The 20,678-nt window shown below is 41.9% G+C and overlaps 1 protein-coding gene across 1 annotated transcript in view; it reads right to left on the reverse strand.

Annotated features, from left to right (window-relative positions):
• The window catches only part of ENOX1 (ecto-NOX disulfide-thiol exchanger 1), a 304,449-nt gene that overhangs the window by 175,100 nt on the left and 108,671 nt on the right, over window positions 1-20,678 (reverse strand). The window contains exon 6 of the mRNA XM_006837613.1: window positions 10,439-10,651. Coding sequence (XP_006837676.1) covers window positions 10,439-10,651 — 213 coding nt within the window. The remainder of the gene's footprint in view (window positions 1-10,438; window positions 10,652-20,678) is intronic.

Here is a 20,678-nt window from a genome sequence, read left to right on the forward strand (position 1 = left end):
AACCATTCTTGTTTGTTCTAGAGTATAAGAATCTTAATTTCTCTCTCACATTTTCCTGTCATTAAAAACATCTTTAAAATGCAAATATCATAGTGCTATCATTTGGCTCATGATACTTATTTTCTGTGAGCCTGAATGTAGGGATAACAAAAAAAAACAAAAACCACAACAAAAAAGGCTCTACTTGGTTCTGGCAGACTTCCAGCATCTTCTACTCTCCTTTGGAATCCTGTAAAATAGAAAATTCTATGCACAGCTTTGATTTGGATGGTTCTGTATAATTTATTTTCTCTAGACATTTGTTCTCAGAGACCAAAAAAGTTGTTTTTTTTTTTTAAATGGAAATAACATTTCTAGCATTTAAAACACTGGCAAATATAGACATCCAAGAATGTTTTTTAGCAGAAATAGAAAAGCTGTTGAATTGCAAATGCAGGTGGGGGGATTCCACTACCACCCCTCTTGTGTAGGAACTGCAGTGACGAGTGCCCCAGACATGGGAAACATTTTTAACACTTCATAAAACTCCTTCTCGATAGAACAGGACATAGGAGCCAAATTTCCCTTGGTGGAAATAAAAAATGTTTATCTGAGATATTCCTAAGAAGTCACTCATTTCAGAAAGAGCCTTCCCAGTGAAAGAAATGTGGACACGAGCACCAATCTGCTTCAAAGCGGGACCAGGGTGCACTGAGACCCAGAGATGCCTCACATTTCACTCTGGCACTGAGCACACAGCCTGGCACTATTTAAGAGGGACCCACTAAATACTGTGGGATGAATTTCATCACTCATTCAAATACCTGAGCCTTTTATGAGGTTAGTCAAAAAGACAGATGATGACATGACAGGAGACCCGTCAGTGCAGCATGGAGCCAGCTCTGACCATAATTCTGAGCAGTCTTCAGCACCTGCAGGGAGCCAGGCAGACTCTCTCAGGGGCTGAAATGTGGCTCCAAACTCACAGCGCAGCCCAGCCCACAGCCGCCACAGCAGGAGTAGTCCTGGATACTTGCAAGGAGGAATAGCTGATCCCCTTCCCTATCATCCTATGGAGTCCTGCTGTGGCATCCTAGGATCATCACTGGACTGTTAACCACAAGGTTGGCGATTCAAACCCACCAGCTGCTTCTCGGAAACTCTATTTGTTGTTATTATTAGTTGCCATCGAGTTGGTACTGACTCATAGCAACCCTATGCACAACACAATGAAACACTGACCGGTTCTGGGCCAACCTCACAATTGTTGCCAGGCTTGAGCCCACTGATGCTGCTACTTTACCAATCCATTTCGCTGGGGGTCTTCCTCTTTTTCTCTGACCCTCCACCTTACCAAACATGATATCCTTCTCCAGTGACTCGTCCCTCCTGACACTATGTTCAAAGTATGAGAGATGAAGTTTGGCCATCCTGGCCTCCAAGGAGCACTCTGGCTGCACTTCTTCCAACACAGAGCTGTTGGTTTTTTGGCAGCCCATGGCACTTTCCATATTCTCCTCCAACAACATAACTCAAAAGCATTAATTCTTCTGAGGTCTTCCTTATTCATTGTTCAGCTTTCGCATGCATATGAGGTTATTGAAGGATTCTCTGGGAGACCCTATACAGGGTCCTTATGAGTCTGAACTGACTTGATGGCCCTTAACAACAAAAACAACAACACTCAAGGATCAGCTGGAAACTTATGGTCTCATGGCTGAGTCCTGGCAGCTAACTGATGTGTGTTGATTTTCAGAGATGTTAAAGGGTTTAGGTCTTGATTTTGATAAGGGCAGCAAGATCTTTAGAGTAGGAAGGGACCTTAAGTGTTTACCTGGTCAAGCTGTGAAGATGGGAAAACTCAGACTCGAGGAGGTAAAATGACTGTTTTAAAGTCACATGGAAAAATTAATGGTCAAGCTGGGATTAGAACCACAATTTCTTCATATTTAGCCAGTCTCTCCACTACTTGCTATTTTCCAGTCCTGAAGATGAGCTTGAAGCCATTGCCCATTGTAAGTGCATACAGCAAAGCCACCTAAGAATTCCAGCCTTCCCATCTCCAGGCTGAGATATCAGTAGCAGTGCTGTTCTACTCTTGCTGGTGTCAAGTGCTATGGAGTCAGTTCCGATTCATAGCAACCCCATATAGGGTTTCTAAGGAGCGGCTGGTGGGTTTGAACTGTCGACCTTGCAGTTAGCAGTCCAGTCCAGTACTTATCCTACAGTGCCACACCAGGACCACTGCTGTAAAAATCTCAACAAGAGTGTATTCTATGTATTTTACTTTAAGGAGAAAGGCATTGAGAGGATGCTTACTAAAAAAATAAAAAATAATAGTGTTTAGAATATGAAGGAGCTTCTGAAAGTTCATGGAAAAATGCAACGAAAATATGATGGACTTTTTCTATGGGATTTTTGAAGCCCCCTCATATGCTACACAGTTATTTTGTTACCACCCAGTTTCTAACACCACCTTCACTTCCACCTGTGACATTTGACCAACAACTACTGAAGTTTCCTGTGGGTTATAAGAACTATGCCAGGCCTGGGAGTGGTTTGTTAGGTGAGTCAAGTTTATAGTAAATTTTTTATCCATTTAGCTTAAAAATCTTGCTAAAAGAATATTCTGTGTACAATTTATTGTATGGGAAATTAATTTTCACTATAAACTTTCACCCAAAGCACATTAAAAAAATGTTAATCTTGCTAGGGAGAAAAATCTGATGTATGCAAAAACAGAGAAGGATGAAATATTGTAGGCAGTGGCAGGAAAAAAGAAGACTGTTGTGGACTGTAATAGATGAAAATCATTTCATGGAAGAAGTGTGATAGAGGGAGGGCTTTAATTCTGGCCCAGGGAGGGAGGAACATGTTTCAGGCAAGGAAAGTAGCTTAAGTAAGTAGGTGGAGGTGGGTAAGTGGCTGCTTCTGAAGACTCATCATTCATTTTCTAAGCAGAGAGCAGTATTTCTGTTCAGTGTGATGCCAGTACACTGCTTCAGCTTCCACCTTTAGTACTATGCAGTTACACTCTCTCCCTCTGATCATATTCACTTATCATAACAAATCGCACATGGTGAGAGAAAGCAAAGTGTACTGGGCTCCTTGTTGTTGGTTACTGTCCAGTTGCTTCTGACTTACGGTGACCTCGTACGTGCTGTATAAGAAGTACTCTCCACAGATATTTTGGATGTAGATCACCAGACCTGCCTTCTGAGGTGTCTCTGGGTGGGTTAGGACCACCACGTTTTCAGGTAACCTACAAGCACTGACCACTCTGCGCCACCCCGGGATGCCTGTGTTGGGCTGTAGTCTACACATGAACCGCTAAACGAATACGGCCTTTTTACTCCACTCCCTGAGGCAGTTTCTGACTCTGTAACCTGAGGAGGTTTGACCCAATGGATCTCTCAGTTTCCTTCTAGCTCTGATAGTTTACACTTTCTACTTTTTTCCATCTAGGCTCACCATACTCATGACACATAGTTTTAATATTAATAAACTCTTCTCCATTGCCTTCAGTTTCCCCATTGGCCTTTTCCTCACTTAAATACCTTCTCTGTTTTCTCTCTTACCAAGAAGCATGTTGGGCAAGTACCAAAGTGGGAATATCATGGAGTGTTTAAATTCTCATTAGATCTCTGTATGTTGTAACAAGGCATGCACAATTGATCATCTTGGCATGCATATTAATAATTGAGTGCCATGGAACATGCTTCAGGAACTTTATAAACAGCTCCTGTCTGAGCTTTGAAATGACAAGCTTTGCTCATAAGTGAAAGCCCTTTTAAAATGGGTAGGCCTATGGGGAATGCCTATGAAGTATACATTTTTCAAAAGCAGAGAAGATCAAAGTTCAGAAACCTCTGAGTTGGAAAACCTTGGGAAGTTTCTACAACATAGACAGGTCAAGAAATGTCATAAACAGGAGATGAGTATGACATTGGAGTGAGGTCATTTACATGCTGGCCATGAGAACCTTCCAGCTGGCCCAGAAAGGAAACAAGAGATGTAGGTACCACACCAGGACAGGTCACCACTTTGATGACTGCCCATCTATGGTCAGAAGTAAAAACAAAACAAAACAAAAAGCAACATTGAGATAAGAGTACATAGATAGTAGATTCCCCTGACCTTTGGTCAGGTTTAGCTACTATCCCTTGACAACTTAAGCTGAGGCTTAGATGAAAACAATGCTTATTTGATTATGTTCAAGATCTGATTGTGGGGTGAACACAGAGATAATGAGAAAGGTTGGTATTTCAACAAATGTTGGCATTGATCATGGAACATCATCAAGACTAGTAGGTAAATGCTGGGCTTTGATATAGACAGGCAATAAATCACAACTTTTTCTTTATAGTATTATTCTTAATTTTTTTTTTCCCTTTGAGCTAATACGAAAGCAAAGACAATTATGACAAGCAAGACATGGAGATTGTTATATTCAATCCATCTTAATGGAATCACATCTGAAATTTTTCCTGTCCTGTTCAAACCACCAGCTGTCTCCAGCAAAGGCCTGTGAATTATACCTGCGCTTCCCTGCAAGTGAAGAGCTCTCTCCCTTTAGGGCACCAGGCTGTCCCACTCTCTATGACATATTCGTTCATCAACAGCCCTACTTCTAAAGCACTGCCTTAGAATCACTTCCTGATACGGCTGCCTTTCTAATGAATGGGCTGCAGTGGGAAGCTTGGAGATCTGCACCAAAACTCTGGGGATATTCTGTATGGAAAGAAGCCCATAGGGCCATTGCCAAATCACTAGGACATTCCCAGCCATGCAGGAGAAAGCTAGCTGCGCTTCCTTTCCTGACTTTTCTGCTGTGCAGTCCTCATGTCATCCTCCATGAGAAAGCACAAATGTGGTCCCTGCGGTGTTTGCCAGGAATATCAATGGAGATAAATGAACGTAAGATGAGTTCTGCTTTGGGGCATGCAGCGAGTGTGTCAATAACTGGACTTCAGCTGTTGTTGTTTTAGAAGCAAGCAGCCCTACAGAACCCATTCCAAAATCACAATGCATGGAGCTGGGAGAAACAGAAAATGTGGCTGAGGCAAGCAAACATATCTCTAACAGAGGGAGGAAACTTATGTGAGGAAATGAGATATATTTTAATTTCAAAAGATGATGAAATATGTGAACATACCAGCCAACTGCAAGTTTCTGCTCATATTTTCACAACGAATGTTAGGAGAGGGGGTGTAGTCAGATTTGTAAATTCTGAGGTTGTTCAGTGAGATATGCCATCTTCTCGTGCTATCTCAAAGTTCGAATCCCAATTTAGGCTCCAGTTGATGGTACCTCCCACCTTGAAGTCATCGAGAAGGGTCTTGGCTAAGACAGACACATGCTGAGCCCTTCAGAACTCCATGACTGGCATGTGTGCCCCTTGGCAAGCATTGGGTTGAGCTGGGATTTTCCACATTCTCTGTTGATATCCAAAGACCATTGAAACACTTCCCAGAATCAAATCACTGGGGTAAAGGGTCCTTCAAACAGTAATCGGTAGATGGTAAATACACGGTTGTCTTGACTGTGGTAATTGGGGATAAGTCTACATGAATCCTCTGTTGACTTTTTCACTCCAATTCTCCCAATATCCCTTAGCCTGCTACCAAGTGTCAGATTTGCTTGATTACCGAGGCAAGTGGAAACTCTATTACCCGTGGACAGTGCTAACACCAAGACCAAACTACTCCATGAGGTCACTGAGATTCACTGAGCTCTCTATTTCAGGCTTCCTGCCTGCCTGCTTTCTTATTTAATCTCATTCATTCCCTCACTCACCCACCAGATATTTGTGGCACATATCTGTAGTTGATGTACTGGGTATACACTGGTGACTAAGAGAGATGTGCCCCTTTCTTTGCAATGCTCAGCATGATAATAAAGAACAATTAACTAAATAATTTCACATTTTGATCAAGTGATATGTAGGATATAATACGTTGCAGTGATAGCCAGTCTATTTGGAGAGGGTGGACCAGAAAAGAAAAGTCTCTGAGCGTACAGTTATTCAGTCATGACCTAACAGAGAGGAGGATACAAGCACACAAATACAGGGAGGGCAAGTGTTCCAGGCAGAAGGAACACTGTGTGAAGACTCTGAGGTGGGAGGTGGCTTTAGTAGCTTTGGTGGGCTCAAGACGAAGGAGATCAGTGGGGATGATTTGTGAGTGAAGAGGGAAACCGGGTTGAAGAGGGCTTTCTAAACTGGGCTGTTACCAGTGACCAGTTGTTGGATTGACTTTGACTCATGAAGACCTCATGTATCACGTACATCCAGAGCACCTTGGAAGAAGGTGATCTACCTCCAAAAAACTCAGCCATTAAAAAATCTTCTTCTAAAGTGCTTCTGTATGGGCATGAACCTCCAACATGTTGCTTAGCAGTCAAGTATGTTAGCCATTTGCAACACCCAGAGGACTCCAACTGGAACATGGAGAGTGAATATTAAGTTATGTGAAGTGAAAACCTACCCGAGTGATTTAAGCTAGGGAGACGTGTGTAAGTTTATAGTTGGGTAAGATTAACCTGCGCACCGACTCGACGGCACTTAACAACAACAACAAAGATTAACCTGCGCAATGTGTGAAAAGTAGATTGCATTGGAATAAAAAAGCAAAGGGAGGGACTAAGTATAGCAGAAGCTACAAAATACCTCCCAGTAACCATCTCCCTTTCTTCCTCATTATAAGAACCCTAAATTTATTCTAGGGAGCACTGGGCTCATCGAAACAATTGTGTTTCCTAGTTTCCTTGTTGCTAGCAATTAGCAACATACAGCAATTTTCTCCAGTGAGACATAAATGGAAGTTCATTGAGGATTTGGGGGCAAAGTTTGCTTTCTTGTGATAAAAATATAAACCCTTTCTCCTTGTCTTATCCTCTCCTTCTTATAATGTTGTTGTTGTGTGCTGTGGAGTTGGTTCTGACTCATAGCGACCCTGTACAGGGTTTCCGAGGCTGTAAATCTTTACGGGAGCAGAAAGCCTCATCTTTCTCCTATGGAATAGCTGGTAGTTTCGAACTGCTAACCTTGCGGTTCACAACCTGATTCATAACCACTATACTACCAGAGCTCCTTCCTTCTTATTATTCTTTATCCTAAAAGAGCGCTGTGATGGCAGAAATAGCGGCATCCATCTAAGACAATTGTCTGGGGAAAGCTAATACCATCCTGCAAACCGTGGCTCTGATACTTCTATCTGGACTTTACTGTGCATCAAAAAGAAAGAATTCAATGTTTTTAAAAAGGTACTGCTTGGTAGGGTCTTCTGTTAGTCACTGGGGGACAGGATATCTAACCGATACCCCAGATGATCACAGTGGTTCAAATGGCCTGGACTTGAGTAGTAGTATTTAAAATGAAGAGAAGTGGGTCAAACAGAGAAACATTTTTGAAGGTAGAAACAATGAGACTTCCTGATGGCCAACGTGTGCAGTCTGGTGGTAGGTGTAAAAAAGCAAACAAGCGGGAAGTTGGACAGAGAATTCACTAAAATGGGAAGGAATGCTGGGAAGAGAAACTGGTTGAAAGATAAATGCAAAAATTCAATTTTTGATTTGTTAAAGTGGAGGTATTTAAAAGGTATCTATTGTGATCGTTTCTACTCTTGAGATTTCATTGTTGTTAAGGGCCATCGAGTCAGTTCCCACGCTGTGAAGGGTTTCCAAGGAGTGGTTGGTGGGTTTGAACCATCAACCTGTGGTTCAAACCCACCTTTTTGTCCAGTGCTTATCCTACAGTGCCTCCACGGTTTTCATTGTTGTTGTTGTTAAGTGCCATTGAGCCAGTTCCAACCCATAAACAATCCTGTATAGAGTTTCTGAGGAGTGACTGGTGCATTTGAAATGCCGACCTTGTAGTTCAAACTGACCTTATGGTCCAGTGTTTATCCTACAGTGCCACATGAAGTGCCGTCAGTTCCAACCCATAGCGACCCTGTATAGGGTTTCCGAGGAGCAGTTGGTGAGCTTGAATTGCCGACCTTGCAGTTCAGGCAGCTTTGCCGTCTGGTGCATTAACCCACAGCACCACACCAGGACTCTCATTGTTGTTGTTAAGTGCCGTGGAGTCAGTTCCGACCCATAGCGACCCTGTATAGGGTTTCCGAGGTGCAGCTGGTGAGCTTGAACCACCAACCTTGCTGTTCAGGTGGCTTTGCAGTCTGGTGCATTAACCCAGAGCGTCACATCAGGACTCTCATAGCTTCCCCCAAATCCAGGTCTTACTCCACCCCTTCAGTCACTCTTTCTCAGGGGAAGGGGTGGTGAAATCGTCCAGCTCCTTCTCATCCTCTCCTGGATCCAACCTGCCAATCAATACCACTCATTTTGGCCTGCCCCTTGGCTTGCAAATAGCACAGCTACAGAGCCCCCAAGAAAGGGCCCAGGACTTCATCCCTGCTGGTAGGTAGCTCCATTCCCAAGTTTAATCCTGAGTTCTGCATTAGCAAACCCATTCTTGATGCACCTCACTTTCTACTTCAGCACTTATCAGTAAGAAAAAGCTGGTATTTTACCCCAGACATGCTAGTCTTTTTTGTCTGTCTCTTAGTGGACTTCTGGTGTGGCACTGTAGGATCAGCACTGAATTTTGAACCACAAACTCAGTAAATCAAACCCACAGCTGTTCTTTGGAAACAACTCAGTGGTTTTAAACACTAGGCTCACTCACACATATATAACGTCAGGTAAGTACTTGGCATTTTTCCAGTTACAGGAAAAAGGTCTCCCTTTAATAAGTGGCTCTTTAATTTGTTGGTGGGAGTCCTGGTGTGATGCTGTGGGTTAATGCACTGGACTGCAAGGTCATTTTGAACTGCAAGGTTGGTGTTTCAAGCTTACCTGCTGTTCCTTGGAAACCCTTTATAGGGTCACTGTGAATTGGACTGACTCGATGGCACTTAATAACAAGTCCTGTGGAGTACAGTGCCTTAAGTGCTCAACTGAAACTAAAAGGTCAATGCTTCAAACCCATCAGCTGCCTTGTGGGAAAAAGAGATGTCAATCTGCTCCCATAAAGATTACACCCTAGTAAGCCCAACGGGACTGTCCTACTATGTTGTGTATGGTCACTAAGAGTCAGAACACCATCCCACCCCCAGGAACCCTAGTTTTTATGGGCTCCACACAGAGTTGGGTATGAGCCATTCTACCCGGCTGGTGAGTCTAGGTAAGAAGGTTGGATATTGATCGGTATGAGAAAGAATAGCTCTGTTCTTCATGTTCTTGTTCTATAAAAACAGGATTCCCAGGTTGGTATAGCATAAATATTTGCTCATTGACCAAAGATTGTTTGCAAATTTCACATAAGGTAACTCCTAGCTGCGGCAACAAGCTGTCTTTTGGCCACAAAGTCATATGAAGCACTTTTATATTTAAGATCCTGGCTTTCTATCCTTGTCTTTCATTCCACCCTAACAGACACACTGCCTCTCATATTTTACAGTAATTATAAATGGAGAAAAAGACATTTTAGCATGCTGTCTCTCTGAAAATAATACTTATTCCCGAGTGATTCTGTGGATCATGACCCCATTCCATGTGGTACACTGCATTTGATACAGAATGGAGTGTGGCACTGTCTCAGTGCCATCCAGAGGGTTTAACAAAGCAGGAGGACAGGGAGCGGGGTGCTGTGAGGCATTACACTCTGGTGACATTAACTACAGACACAGAGAGTGCCAGTGGGGGTTGGGCGGGGGTACAAAACACTGAAGCCCTTTTTTTTTTTTTTTAAATAGAGCCCTGGGGTAATTACCCTGACTGTTGTTCTAAGAGAAAACCCCATTTATGCCCCTTCATCAATTTAGGATCTTGACATGAAAAATCACCAACATTAAGTAGTCAAGGCAAATTGCCTTCCAAATGAGGAAAGGACAGAAAAAAAAAAAAATTATGCAGAAAAACCTCGACTTCTGAGTTTTCCATGTGTATAGCCAAAGCTCACCTCAAATAAAGGATCCTAGGCAGGAAGAGGTTTACGGATCACCCCTTATTCCTACACAGAGCCCACAGAGCAAGGATTCAAGGTCAGCTCCCTACTGTCACACTAGTGGACAGCCTGTGTGGACAGCCTGCAGGTGAGGGGCAAGGGGGATGGTTGCCCCATACGTGTGACACAACCTCTGGTGGGTCCCGCAGGCATGGGCACATCTGGCTGCCCAGCCCTGGAGGCCAGGCCAGGTGTTCTTAGAAAAAGCTACAGAAACATTGCTCACCTTGAGAAGTAAGCTCTCAGGGCAGGGTCCGTGTTCTTCCAGGTTCCCACAGAACATGAGATAGGTATGAAATTTGTCATTCAATATGGAGTAAAATGGGAAATTACTGAACTACTTACCCCCAAATGGAAAAAAAAAAAAAGATGAATAACAAAAACTAAGCCCAAAAAAAATGGAGCAAGCAAAATTACAACAAAAGAAATGCCCCACAAATTTTTACTTACATTGGGTGAGGATTCCGGTTAAGGCATTTTTGAAATTCTCCTTGGCTTCCTCCATCTCTTGCTCATGGGTGGCTTTCTCATTCATTAGCCTACGGACGTGGCTGTTGGCGGACTGCACCATGGAATAGAACTGGTTCGAAGAACGTCGGTTCACTTCCCCTCGTTCAATCCAGGAAAGCAGTACTGTAATGGCCTCTGAAAACTTGCTATCGTCTGCAAGTGCAAAACCACAGAGCACAGTCATGCCAAGGGAAGGAAGACACCCTGCCCTGGGAGAGTGTGGTCCAGCCTGACACATGCATTTTCTGAACCTGACCTGAGGCAGTTAGTCCATCACTTACCTTCTCTCCTCTCAACTAGTTCTGTGGTACCATTGAATCTACCAAGTAACGCCAACTCACAAAGCTCAGTCTCAGGTTTGCTCTGGTTGTTCTTAGTAATAAGGTACAGCCTCATTCTTCTACTACCAGACCCTGCATTCTCTTCATGAAGATTATTAATGTGAAAAATGGTCATTCACCTATTTGGCCTCCACTTCACTGCTTTACTCTGTTATCAAAAATAATATATAGCTATACCATTTTTTCTGATTTATAGAATCATCTGAGTCAGTGTCAAAATGTAAACAATAGATTAAATTACCTTCAAACTGCTTGTAAAATAAGATACTGTACTCAAGGCAGATAGTAGGAATAAGTCATTTCTTGTATGTCGCAGTTCAAAACCAATGCCATTTTAGGTTTAATAGAACGTATTTGATTAGGCTGAAAAATAGGAAATTTCCTTGTTTTCAACAAAAGTGGACATATTCCCTGGCGTGTCCAGGTGTTTGCTTTGTAACGTTGTTAGGACAACCCATCTGAATTTTCTTCTAAGTGTGCGTGTACGTACATGTGTATGGTGGGGCAGGCTGGGTAAGGGTGGAGAGGTAAGAGTGGAGGATGAACTTTCACTTGTAAATTAATAATAATAAGGTTTATTTCAAAGAAAACAAATAGACCTTGCCTGTTTGAGAATGGTTACTGGTACAGTCCTGCCATGTATGGGTTGAGGGTGATTAACTTCATTAGTAGTTAAGTTGTATGTCATTTATTACAATATTAATTGATTCTACTGCTTCAAGTTCATTGGCCATTTTCCAGACAAACTTGAAGGGAGAAAGAAGGCTTTCATTTGTAAATTTATACTTCTTGGGAAAAAATAATTTAAGAGAAGAATCCTACACATTTTTAAGTAAATTATGTACACTCTGCATTCAAAGAAAATGATGAGCAAATTAGACTGGAAGACTCAGATTTCTACTCATTCATTTGACAAATATGTGCCAAGTACTGTCCGCTCAACTGGGGGAACATCAGAGATATCCTTAAATATGGTAGTGGTGGTTATGTGCTGTGGAGTCGATTCCAACTCATAGCAACCCTGTACAGGGTTTCCGAGGCTGTAAATCTTTATGGGATCAGAAAGTCTCATCTTTTTCCCGTGGAACAGCTGGTAGTTTCGAACTGCTGACCTTGCGGTTCACAGCCCGATTCGAAACCACTACACTACCAGAGCTCCTTCCTTATATATAGTTTATATAAATATATATGTATACATACAGAGTCCTAGTGTGGTGCTGTAGGATAAGCACTGAACCAAAAGTCCATTTGAACCACAAGGTTGATGGTTTAAACCCACCAGGCACTCCACAGAAACCCTATACAGGGTCACTATGAGTTGGAACTGACTTGACGGCACTAAACAACAGCAACAATGTATGTGTGAGCTCTGGTGGTGCTGAGGCTTAGGTGTTGGACTGCTAAGTGCAAGGTCAGCAGTTCAAATTCATCAACCATTCCTTGGGAACAGATGAGGCTGTCTGCTCTGTAAAGATTAACAGTCCCCCAAACCCTATAGAGAGTCACTAAGAGTCAAAGTCCTCTTGGTGGCAATGAGTTTGTTGTTTGGTATATATATATATCATACACATATGTATGTATTTTACATATATGCACTCCAGATAAAGAGAGATGATAATACATGTTTGGTGAAGAAATTTTACTGTATTTTACTTACTGCTTGTTTTCTAATTGTTGTTACTGTTAAGTAACCTAGAGTTGGTTCTGACTTATAGTTACCCTGTAAAAGGTTTCCAAAAAGCAGCTGGTAAGTTTGAACCAACTTTGCAGTCCAGTGCTCATCCTACAGAGCCACACCAGAACTCCTGTTTTCTAATACACGACTGTTATCAGTATCTTAAGGGGCTCTGGTAGTGTAGTGGTTATGAATCAGTCTGTGAACCGCAAGGTCAGCAGTTCGAAATTACCACCTGTTCCGCTGGAGAAAGATGAGGCATTCTGCTCCCGTAAAGATTTACAGCCTTGGAAACCCTGTACAGGGTCACTATGAGTTGGAACCGACTCCATGGCACACAGCCAGCCAGCCATTAGTATCTTACACATGCCCCACTTGCAGAGGGCTTTGTCAGTGTGAGAAAGGTTGTGCACACATCTTCAGGACCTTTCCTCTCTGGGGTCTACCCCAGATGGGGCCCCCAGCTTCCTAGAGGTGGCTTGCCGGGTACCCAGGAGGTCTGTGCGTAGAACGCAGGCAGCAGACAGCACCTGGCCTGGCTGAAGGCCCTGGGAGCTCACATTACTGTCTTCTCCAGAACAGGAAGCAGCTATTATTGAAGCACTTTGCTCAGCCTATAGCAGACTCTTTCCCACTGCTGAAATGGCAACTGGGGCTGGATCAAAGCCTTCTTCTGTGCAAACGTGCACTCTCTATCCTCATTCTAGAACCAGAGCAGATAACTAGCTCAGGGATGCTCACCAAACCCCTGCCAATGAAAGACTCGAGTTTCCTTAAAAACCTCTTCCCACAGGCTTGCCATATCCTCATTCTGTATCACAGCTGGCTCTTGCAAATCTGGGATGCCAGTCTAAGTTCAGCCCTTTCTGAACTCTAGCTGTTCTGGTTGCTTAGCTCATTTCACGGACTGAAGCAGCTTGTGTAAGATAAAATCCATCACACAACTTAGCATTACGTTTGGCCCACGGAGAGCCTCATAATTTAGCATTATGTTTGTGAAAGGCCCACTGTGACTGTTAGCAATCAGGATAAATTTTGCCTCCCTCACATTCACTACCTCTCTCCTTGCCACTGTATGTTAGGAGAATAGATGTCTAAAGAGACAGCAGAAATAGACTTCACACTTATAAGAAATCTTGTTTGTTTTTCCTCCTCTTTAAAAAAAATAACACAAAGTAGAATACTGGCTTCAGGGACCATTTCCCCCTTTTGCTGTGACTTTCATCTCTATGTAACCCATGGGGAGGAAAATTCATAATAGCTATGTTTTTGAGCTTACAAGGAGATTGGCCCTGTTTGTCTTTCTTCCCTTGCGTCCTGGTACATTTTTCCTTTTCTTGCCTGTAGTCACTGTTGTTGTTGTTTTAGTGCCATCGAGTTGGTTCCGACTCATAGTGACCCTGTATAGGGTTTCCGAAGAGCAGCTGATGAACTTGAACTGCAAGGTCGGTGGTTCAAATTCCCTGGGAGGCATTAATGGTTAACATGCTTACTGCTAACCTAAAGGTTGAAGATTGAGCTCCACCCAAAGGCAACTCAGAAGAAAGACCTGGAGATCTAGTGCCCCTAAATCAGCCATTGAAAACCCTATGCATCACAGTTCTACTCTGACATACACATGTGTGTGTTTACTATGACTTAACAGAGTTGTCCCACAGTGACTGGTTTTATATTTGCCCAAATGATCTGGAAGTCAAGTTTTATTGCCTTTACCCCTAAGACATACCATACAGTATTCACTGGCAGATGATAGTTAATTGATAGTTTTCTGAAAGAGGAAACACCATCTTAAGGATTAAGCAATTGAACATAACACTATTTAAAAAGTAATTAGATTAGAGATTTTCCAGCATTTTGACAAGCACTAGGAGGCAGAATTTAATTAGCTTAAAAGAAGAACTTAGTTCGAAAACTCCTAATTGCATCCTCATGTTTGAACTTTCGGAAACTGGCGGGTCTATGTAGGATTGATGTGTTGTTGTTAAGTGCCATCGAGTCAATTCCAACCCATAGTGACCCTGCATAGGGTTTCCAAGGAGCAGCTGGTAAGCGTGAGATGCCCACCTTACAGTTCAAAGGGCTTTGCAGTCTGGCACATTAACCCACAGCATGACACTGACATTCAAATTGTATGTAAAAAAAACAACATTAGTTAAGGCAAGATTAGTAACTCTAGTCAGTATCTGTTGCCATGTAAAGGGTGACTTCAATAGATATGAATTAAGACTAAGCCAGTAACTCACTGGGTGGCTCCATGCGCACATTGGGGACGATCATTTTCAATACCCAGCTGCAAATTCAGTTATGCGTTCAGTGGAAAGATCACTGAGAAAACAGGAAACAATATAAACTAATTTAAACAGGATTTAAGCTGCAACATTATTAGAGCTATTCATGTGGAAAGACATTAACACTGCTCATAAAAATCACATCAGAGATGCACTTACACAAACTGCAAGTACCTTCCATGACCATGAGTTGGTATAACTCTGAACTTGGGTACGGTTTAGTGGGCAGCTGTGCATTTCCACATGAAGAATCAGGGAGCTCACTATACTGTAGAATCAGTATGGACCATTTGCTCGTTAACAAATGTCCAGTGTTGTTGTTCTGTATGTTTCCCTTTCATCTGTCTTCTTTGATACCACAGCCATGCTTCCTTGCTTCTGCACTAACTGCACACTCACCCTAAGAGCCCTCACACTTAGTCCAGCTGGTTGAGTGTTATTCTTCCTTCAGGATTCAGCCTAAGGGCCCTTTCCTAGAGGAAGCATTTCTGCAACCCCAGGTTGAATGAGGGGCCCCTGGCTATGTCTGCATCATTCTCTACACAGACTGCTATTAAAGCATTAATCACTTTTACAGTAATTGCTGGTTTACAGATCTGTCTCCAGGTGTTGAAGTGCTACATGCAAATCAAATTTCCAGACCACATTTCAATCATTTGCTCCCTCTTTGAGTATTTCCCCTTTGTAGTCTATTGGATTTTGTGATGGTCTGCTTCTAGTATATTTGCAGTGGTTCATACTGGAAAGTTACAAATGTGATGGTTAAAAGCCAGGAAACATCACAATTGATAATGAACATTTTAATTCCTCATTAAAGATTGTTCACACATGCCACTGTCCATCAGAGATAAACGTTCTCCTGACACTTGCGCTAAGTCCTCTTATCCTTCAGGACTCTGATGTCATTATCTTTGGCAATTAAAGCTGAAAGTGATTTAAGATTATCACATAGAAGCTGAGCCTTCTGCATACACCAAACCTAAACCTACTGCTGTCTAGCTGATTACAACTCTGAGAGACGAGATATAAGGTTTCTGAGATTGTGAATCTTGACAGGAGCAGAGAACCTTACCTTTTCCCCACAGAGCTGCTCATGGGTTTGAAAGGCCAACCTTGCAGTTACCAGTCCAATGCCAAACCCACTAATTAATTTATCAAATAACTCAAAAGATATTTCAAAAGGCATTTTGCTTCTGGGCAGGTAATGCTATCGTTTAGATTTATAAAGAATAATCTATATTATCTACTACCTCTCACTACTTGCCTGTCAGTTTGCCATAGCTGGGATGCTGGGCGCTATACTGCCTATATTTTAAATACCAGTAGGGTCTCGATGGTCGACAGGTTTCAGTGGAGATTCCAGACTACGACAGACTAGGAAGAAGGAAAGGCAGGCCACTTCTGAAACATTAGCCACTGAAGACCTTAAGAGCAGCAGTGGAACATTGTTAGATAGAGTGCCAGAAAAGGTGCCCCTCATGTGAAGAGCTTCCTCCTCAAAGTAGTATTGACTTCAATGATGTGGATGGAGAAAAGCTTTCAGGAATTTCATTTGCTGATGGGGCACAGCTCAAAATGAAAAGATACAGCTGTAAATATCCATTAATAATCATAAAATGGAATGTACAAAATATTAATCGAGGAAAAGTGCATGTTATCAAAATTGAAATGGAAAGCATAAAGATAGGAATTCTATGTATTAGTGAGCTGAAATGGACTGGCATTGGCCATTCTGAATCATACAATCATATAGTTTATTATTCCAGAAATGATGAACTGAAGAGGAATGATGTTGCATCCATCACTAAGAAGAGCATTTCAAGATCTACCTTGAAGTACAAAGCTGTCAGCAATAGGATAATATCCATATGGTTACAAGAAGACCAGTTAATATCACTAGTATTCAAATATTTACACCAACCACTGAAGTCAATGATGATGAAAATGAAGAATTCTATCTTCTTCAATCTGAAATTGATCAAACCTGCAATCAAGTTGCATTGATAATTACTGGTGATAGAAATACAAAAGTTGGGAAATATGGCCTTGGTGATAGAAATGATGCTAGAGATCGCATTGACAGAATTTTGCAAGACCAACGACTTACTCACTGCCAATACTTTTCAACAGCATAAAAGGAGACTACACAGATGGACCTTACCAGATAGAATATACAGGAATCAACCTGACTACATATGTGAAAAGAAATGATGGAGAAACTCAGTATCATCAGCTAAAACAAGGCCAGGGACCTTTTGTGGCAGATCATCAATTGTTCGTATGAAAGTTCAGGTTGAAGCTGAATTAAAACAAGTCCACAAGAGTCAAAATACAGACCTTGAATATGGTGGCAGTGGTAGTGGTGTGCCGCTGAGTTGGTTTCTGAAGCTGTAAATCTTTATGGGAGCAGGAAGTCTCATCTGTCTCCCACGTGGTGACTGGTGGACTTAAAGTGTTGACCTTGTGTTGAGCAATCCAACACATGACCCACTATACCACCACGACTCCTGCCCTGGAGTATATATGTAACTTCTACCTGAATTTAAAGACAATTGCAAGAACAGATGTGACACATTAGATACTAATGATGGAAGACCAGAGCAGTTGTAGGATGAGATCAAGAATATCACATATGAAGAAAACAAAAGCTCATTCAAAAGACAGGAAAGGAAGAAGTGACCAAAATGGATATCAGCAGAGACTCTGAAACCTGCTCTTGAACTAAAGAGGCAAGAAGAAATCATGACCTAAAAGAACTGAACAGAAAATTTCAAAGGGCATTTTGAGAAGACAAAGCCAAGTATTATAATAAAATGTGCAAAGATCTGGAGTCAGAAAACCAAAAGAGAAAAATATGCTCAGCACTTCTCAAGCTGAAAGAACTGAAGAAAAAAAATTCAAGCTTTGGGATGCAGTATTGAAGAAAATGGAAGAAATACAAGAGTGACTGTATCAAAAAGAATTAACTGACGTTTAACCACTTCAAGAGGTAGCATATGATCCAATGGTACTGAAGGAAGATGTCTAAGCTGCACTGTAGGCATTGGTGAAAATAAGGTTCCAGAAGTTGGAAGAATACAGACTGAAATCTTTTAACAAACTGATGCAGTAACAAAGGAGCTCACTCATCTATGCCAAGAAATTTGGAAGACGGCCACTTGACCAACCGGTTGGAAGAAATCCATATTTGTGCCCATTCCAAAGAAAGGTGACCCAACAGAATGCAGAAATTTTCAAATAATACCATTAATATCTGAAACCTGGTATGGCCCTATAGGATAAGCACTGGACTACTAACCACAAGGTCAGCGGTTCAAACCAACCAGCAGCTCCTCAGAAACAATATACAGAGTCGCTATGAATTGGAACAGACTCAACAACACTTAATAACAACAATAATCAACAATATCACATGCAAATAAACTTTTGCTAAAGATAATTAAAAAAATGGTTGCAGCAGTACATCAGCAGGGAACTGCCAGAAATTCAAGCTAGATTTAGCAAAGGACATGGAATGAGAGATATCACTGCTGATGTCAGATTGATCTTGGCTGAAAGCAGAGAATACCAGAAAGATGTTTAATTGTGCTTTAAAGACTACACAAAGACATTCGAATGTGTGGATTTTAGCAAGCCATGTATAACATTGTGAAGAAGAAGACTCCAAAAACACTTAACTGTGCCCAGGGAATCTGAACACGGAGCAACAAGGAGTCATTTGAACAAAATAAAGGGATACTGAATGGTTTAAAATCAGCAAAGGTGTGTGCCCGGGTTGCACTGAGCAAATAATCTGAGAAACTGGATTATATAAAAAATGAAGTGGCATCAGGATTAGAGGAAGACTTTTTACCAGCCTGCAATATGCAGATGGCATAGCCTTGCTTGCTGGAAGGGAAGAGGTCTTGAGGTACTTACTGATGAGGATCAAAGACTACAGCCTTCAGTATGGATTGTACCTCAATGTAAAGAAGACAAAAGTCCTCACAACTGGACCAATAAATAACATCATGATAAATGGAGAAACGATTAAAGCTATCAAAGACTTCAGTTTTCTAGGATCCGCAATCAATGCTCATGGATGCAGCAGTCAAGAAATCAAAGGACGTATTGCATTAGACAAATCTGCTGCACAAGACCTCTTTAAAGTGTTCAAGAACAAAAAGTCAGTTTGAGGACAAATGTGCACTTGAGCCAAGTCATGGTATTTTCAAGTGTCTCATATGCATGTGAAAGTTGGACAATGAATAAGATATACCACAGAGGAATGGATGCATTTGAGTTACTCTGTTGGCAAAGAATACTGAAAGTACCATGGACAGCCAGAACAACAAATAAAATCTATATTGGAAAGAAGTACAGCCAGAATGTTCCTTAGAAACAAGGAAGGCAAGACTTTGCCTCTTCTACTTTGGACATGTTGTCAGGAGGGACCAGTCCCAGGAAAAGGACATCATGCTAGGTAAAGTGGAAGGTTAGTCAAAAAGAGGGAGACCTTAAACATGATTGATTGACACGCTGGTAGCTACAATGGGCTCCAACATAACTATGAGGACGGTGCAGGGTCGGGCAGTGTTTTGTTCTGTTGTGCATAGGGTCTGTAAGAGTCAGAACTGTCTCCATGGCACCTAACAACAACACGTTACCACCTAAATTCACGTCCAGCTCATTTTGTTTCTGGTTGCTTCAGACTTTGCTAACATTCTGCCTCTCTATTTCCTCCATATTTATTAAGCACCTGTCACACGGTAGGCAATATCCCTCCCCCCCAAAAAAAGTCCTGTATATGAAATTAATATTCATTATTTAAAGACTACAGAAGAAAGATGAGGCTTTCTGCTCCCACAGCCTTTACAGCCTTTGGTATACAATGTTGTTATGAATTGGAATCCCCTCACCAGCACCTAACAACAAAAATTTAAAAAACACAGATCTAGGTGGTGCAGCCAGTTTGTGCTTAACTATCAACCTATGGTTGACAGTTCAAACCCACCTGGTGGAGCCCTGGGAAGAAGGCCTACTTGCTTCCATACAGATTTCAGCCAAGAAAACCTTATAAAGCACAGATCTACTCTGTAGTGAGTCTCTATGAATTGGAATTGGCTTCATGACAATGGCGATCCAAAGACCACATGGATGAGCATCACTTTGGAATTGGTTAAAAAAAAAATGCAGACTCAGCTTTACTCAGTTCTCTCGACTTAGAATCTGCATTTTAACTCCAGCTGATTTATATTCAGGTTAGATCTTGAGATGCCTTCTTACAAATCATAAAAATCAGATAAGTTGGTGAGGAGAGCATCTAAGTTAAACCCATCACCACCGGGGGGGATTCTGACTCATCACGACTCATGGGAGGAGACAACCTCATATTCGTCTTGCACAGTTGCTGGTGGATTTCAACTGTTGACCTTGTGGTTGGTAATACTAACCAACATCACTGTTGTTATGTGCCTTCAAATCAGTTTCAACTCATAGTGACCCTATATAGGGTTTCCAAGGGACAGCTGGTGGGTTTGACTGCCGACCTTGTGGTTCGCAGTCCAGTGCTGATCCTACAGCACCACACAGTCACTAGGGCCCCTTAATCTGAGTTGAGAGACGAAGAAACCCTGGACTAGAAATTTGCAGTTGAGATAGTGGAGAATATGGAAAAGATCTGATGTGACCTTAACCACCATACCTGTTGCAGACCGTGTAAGACTAGTCAGAGGTTCGAGGCCCTCTAGGGCCGAGTGTAACAAATGAGGCCACTGGCAGTTGATGGCAAATTGCTTTCATATTAATATTCAGTTATATATATTAAATTAATACACGGAGCCTTTGACAATCCACAGATAAATGTGATATTTTCCTAAAGCTGAGACTAAAGGCTG

The sequence above is a fragment of the Chrysochloris asiatica genome, unplaced genomic scaffold (assembly GCF_000296735.1).
Source record: "Chrysochloris asiatica unplaced genomic scaffold, ChrAsi1.0 scaffold00022, whole genome shotgun sequence".
Classification (NCBI taxonomy): domain Eukaryota; kingdom Metazoa; phylum Chordata; class Mammalia; order Afrosoricida; family Chrysochloridae; genus Chrysochloris; species Chrysochloris asiatica.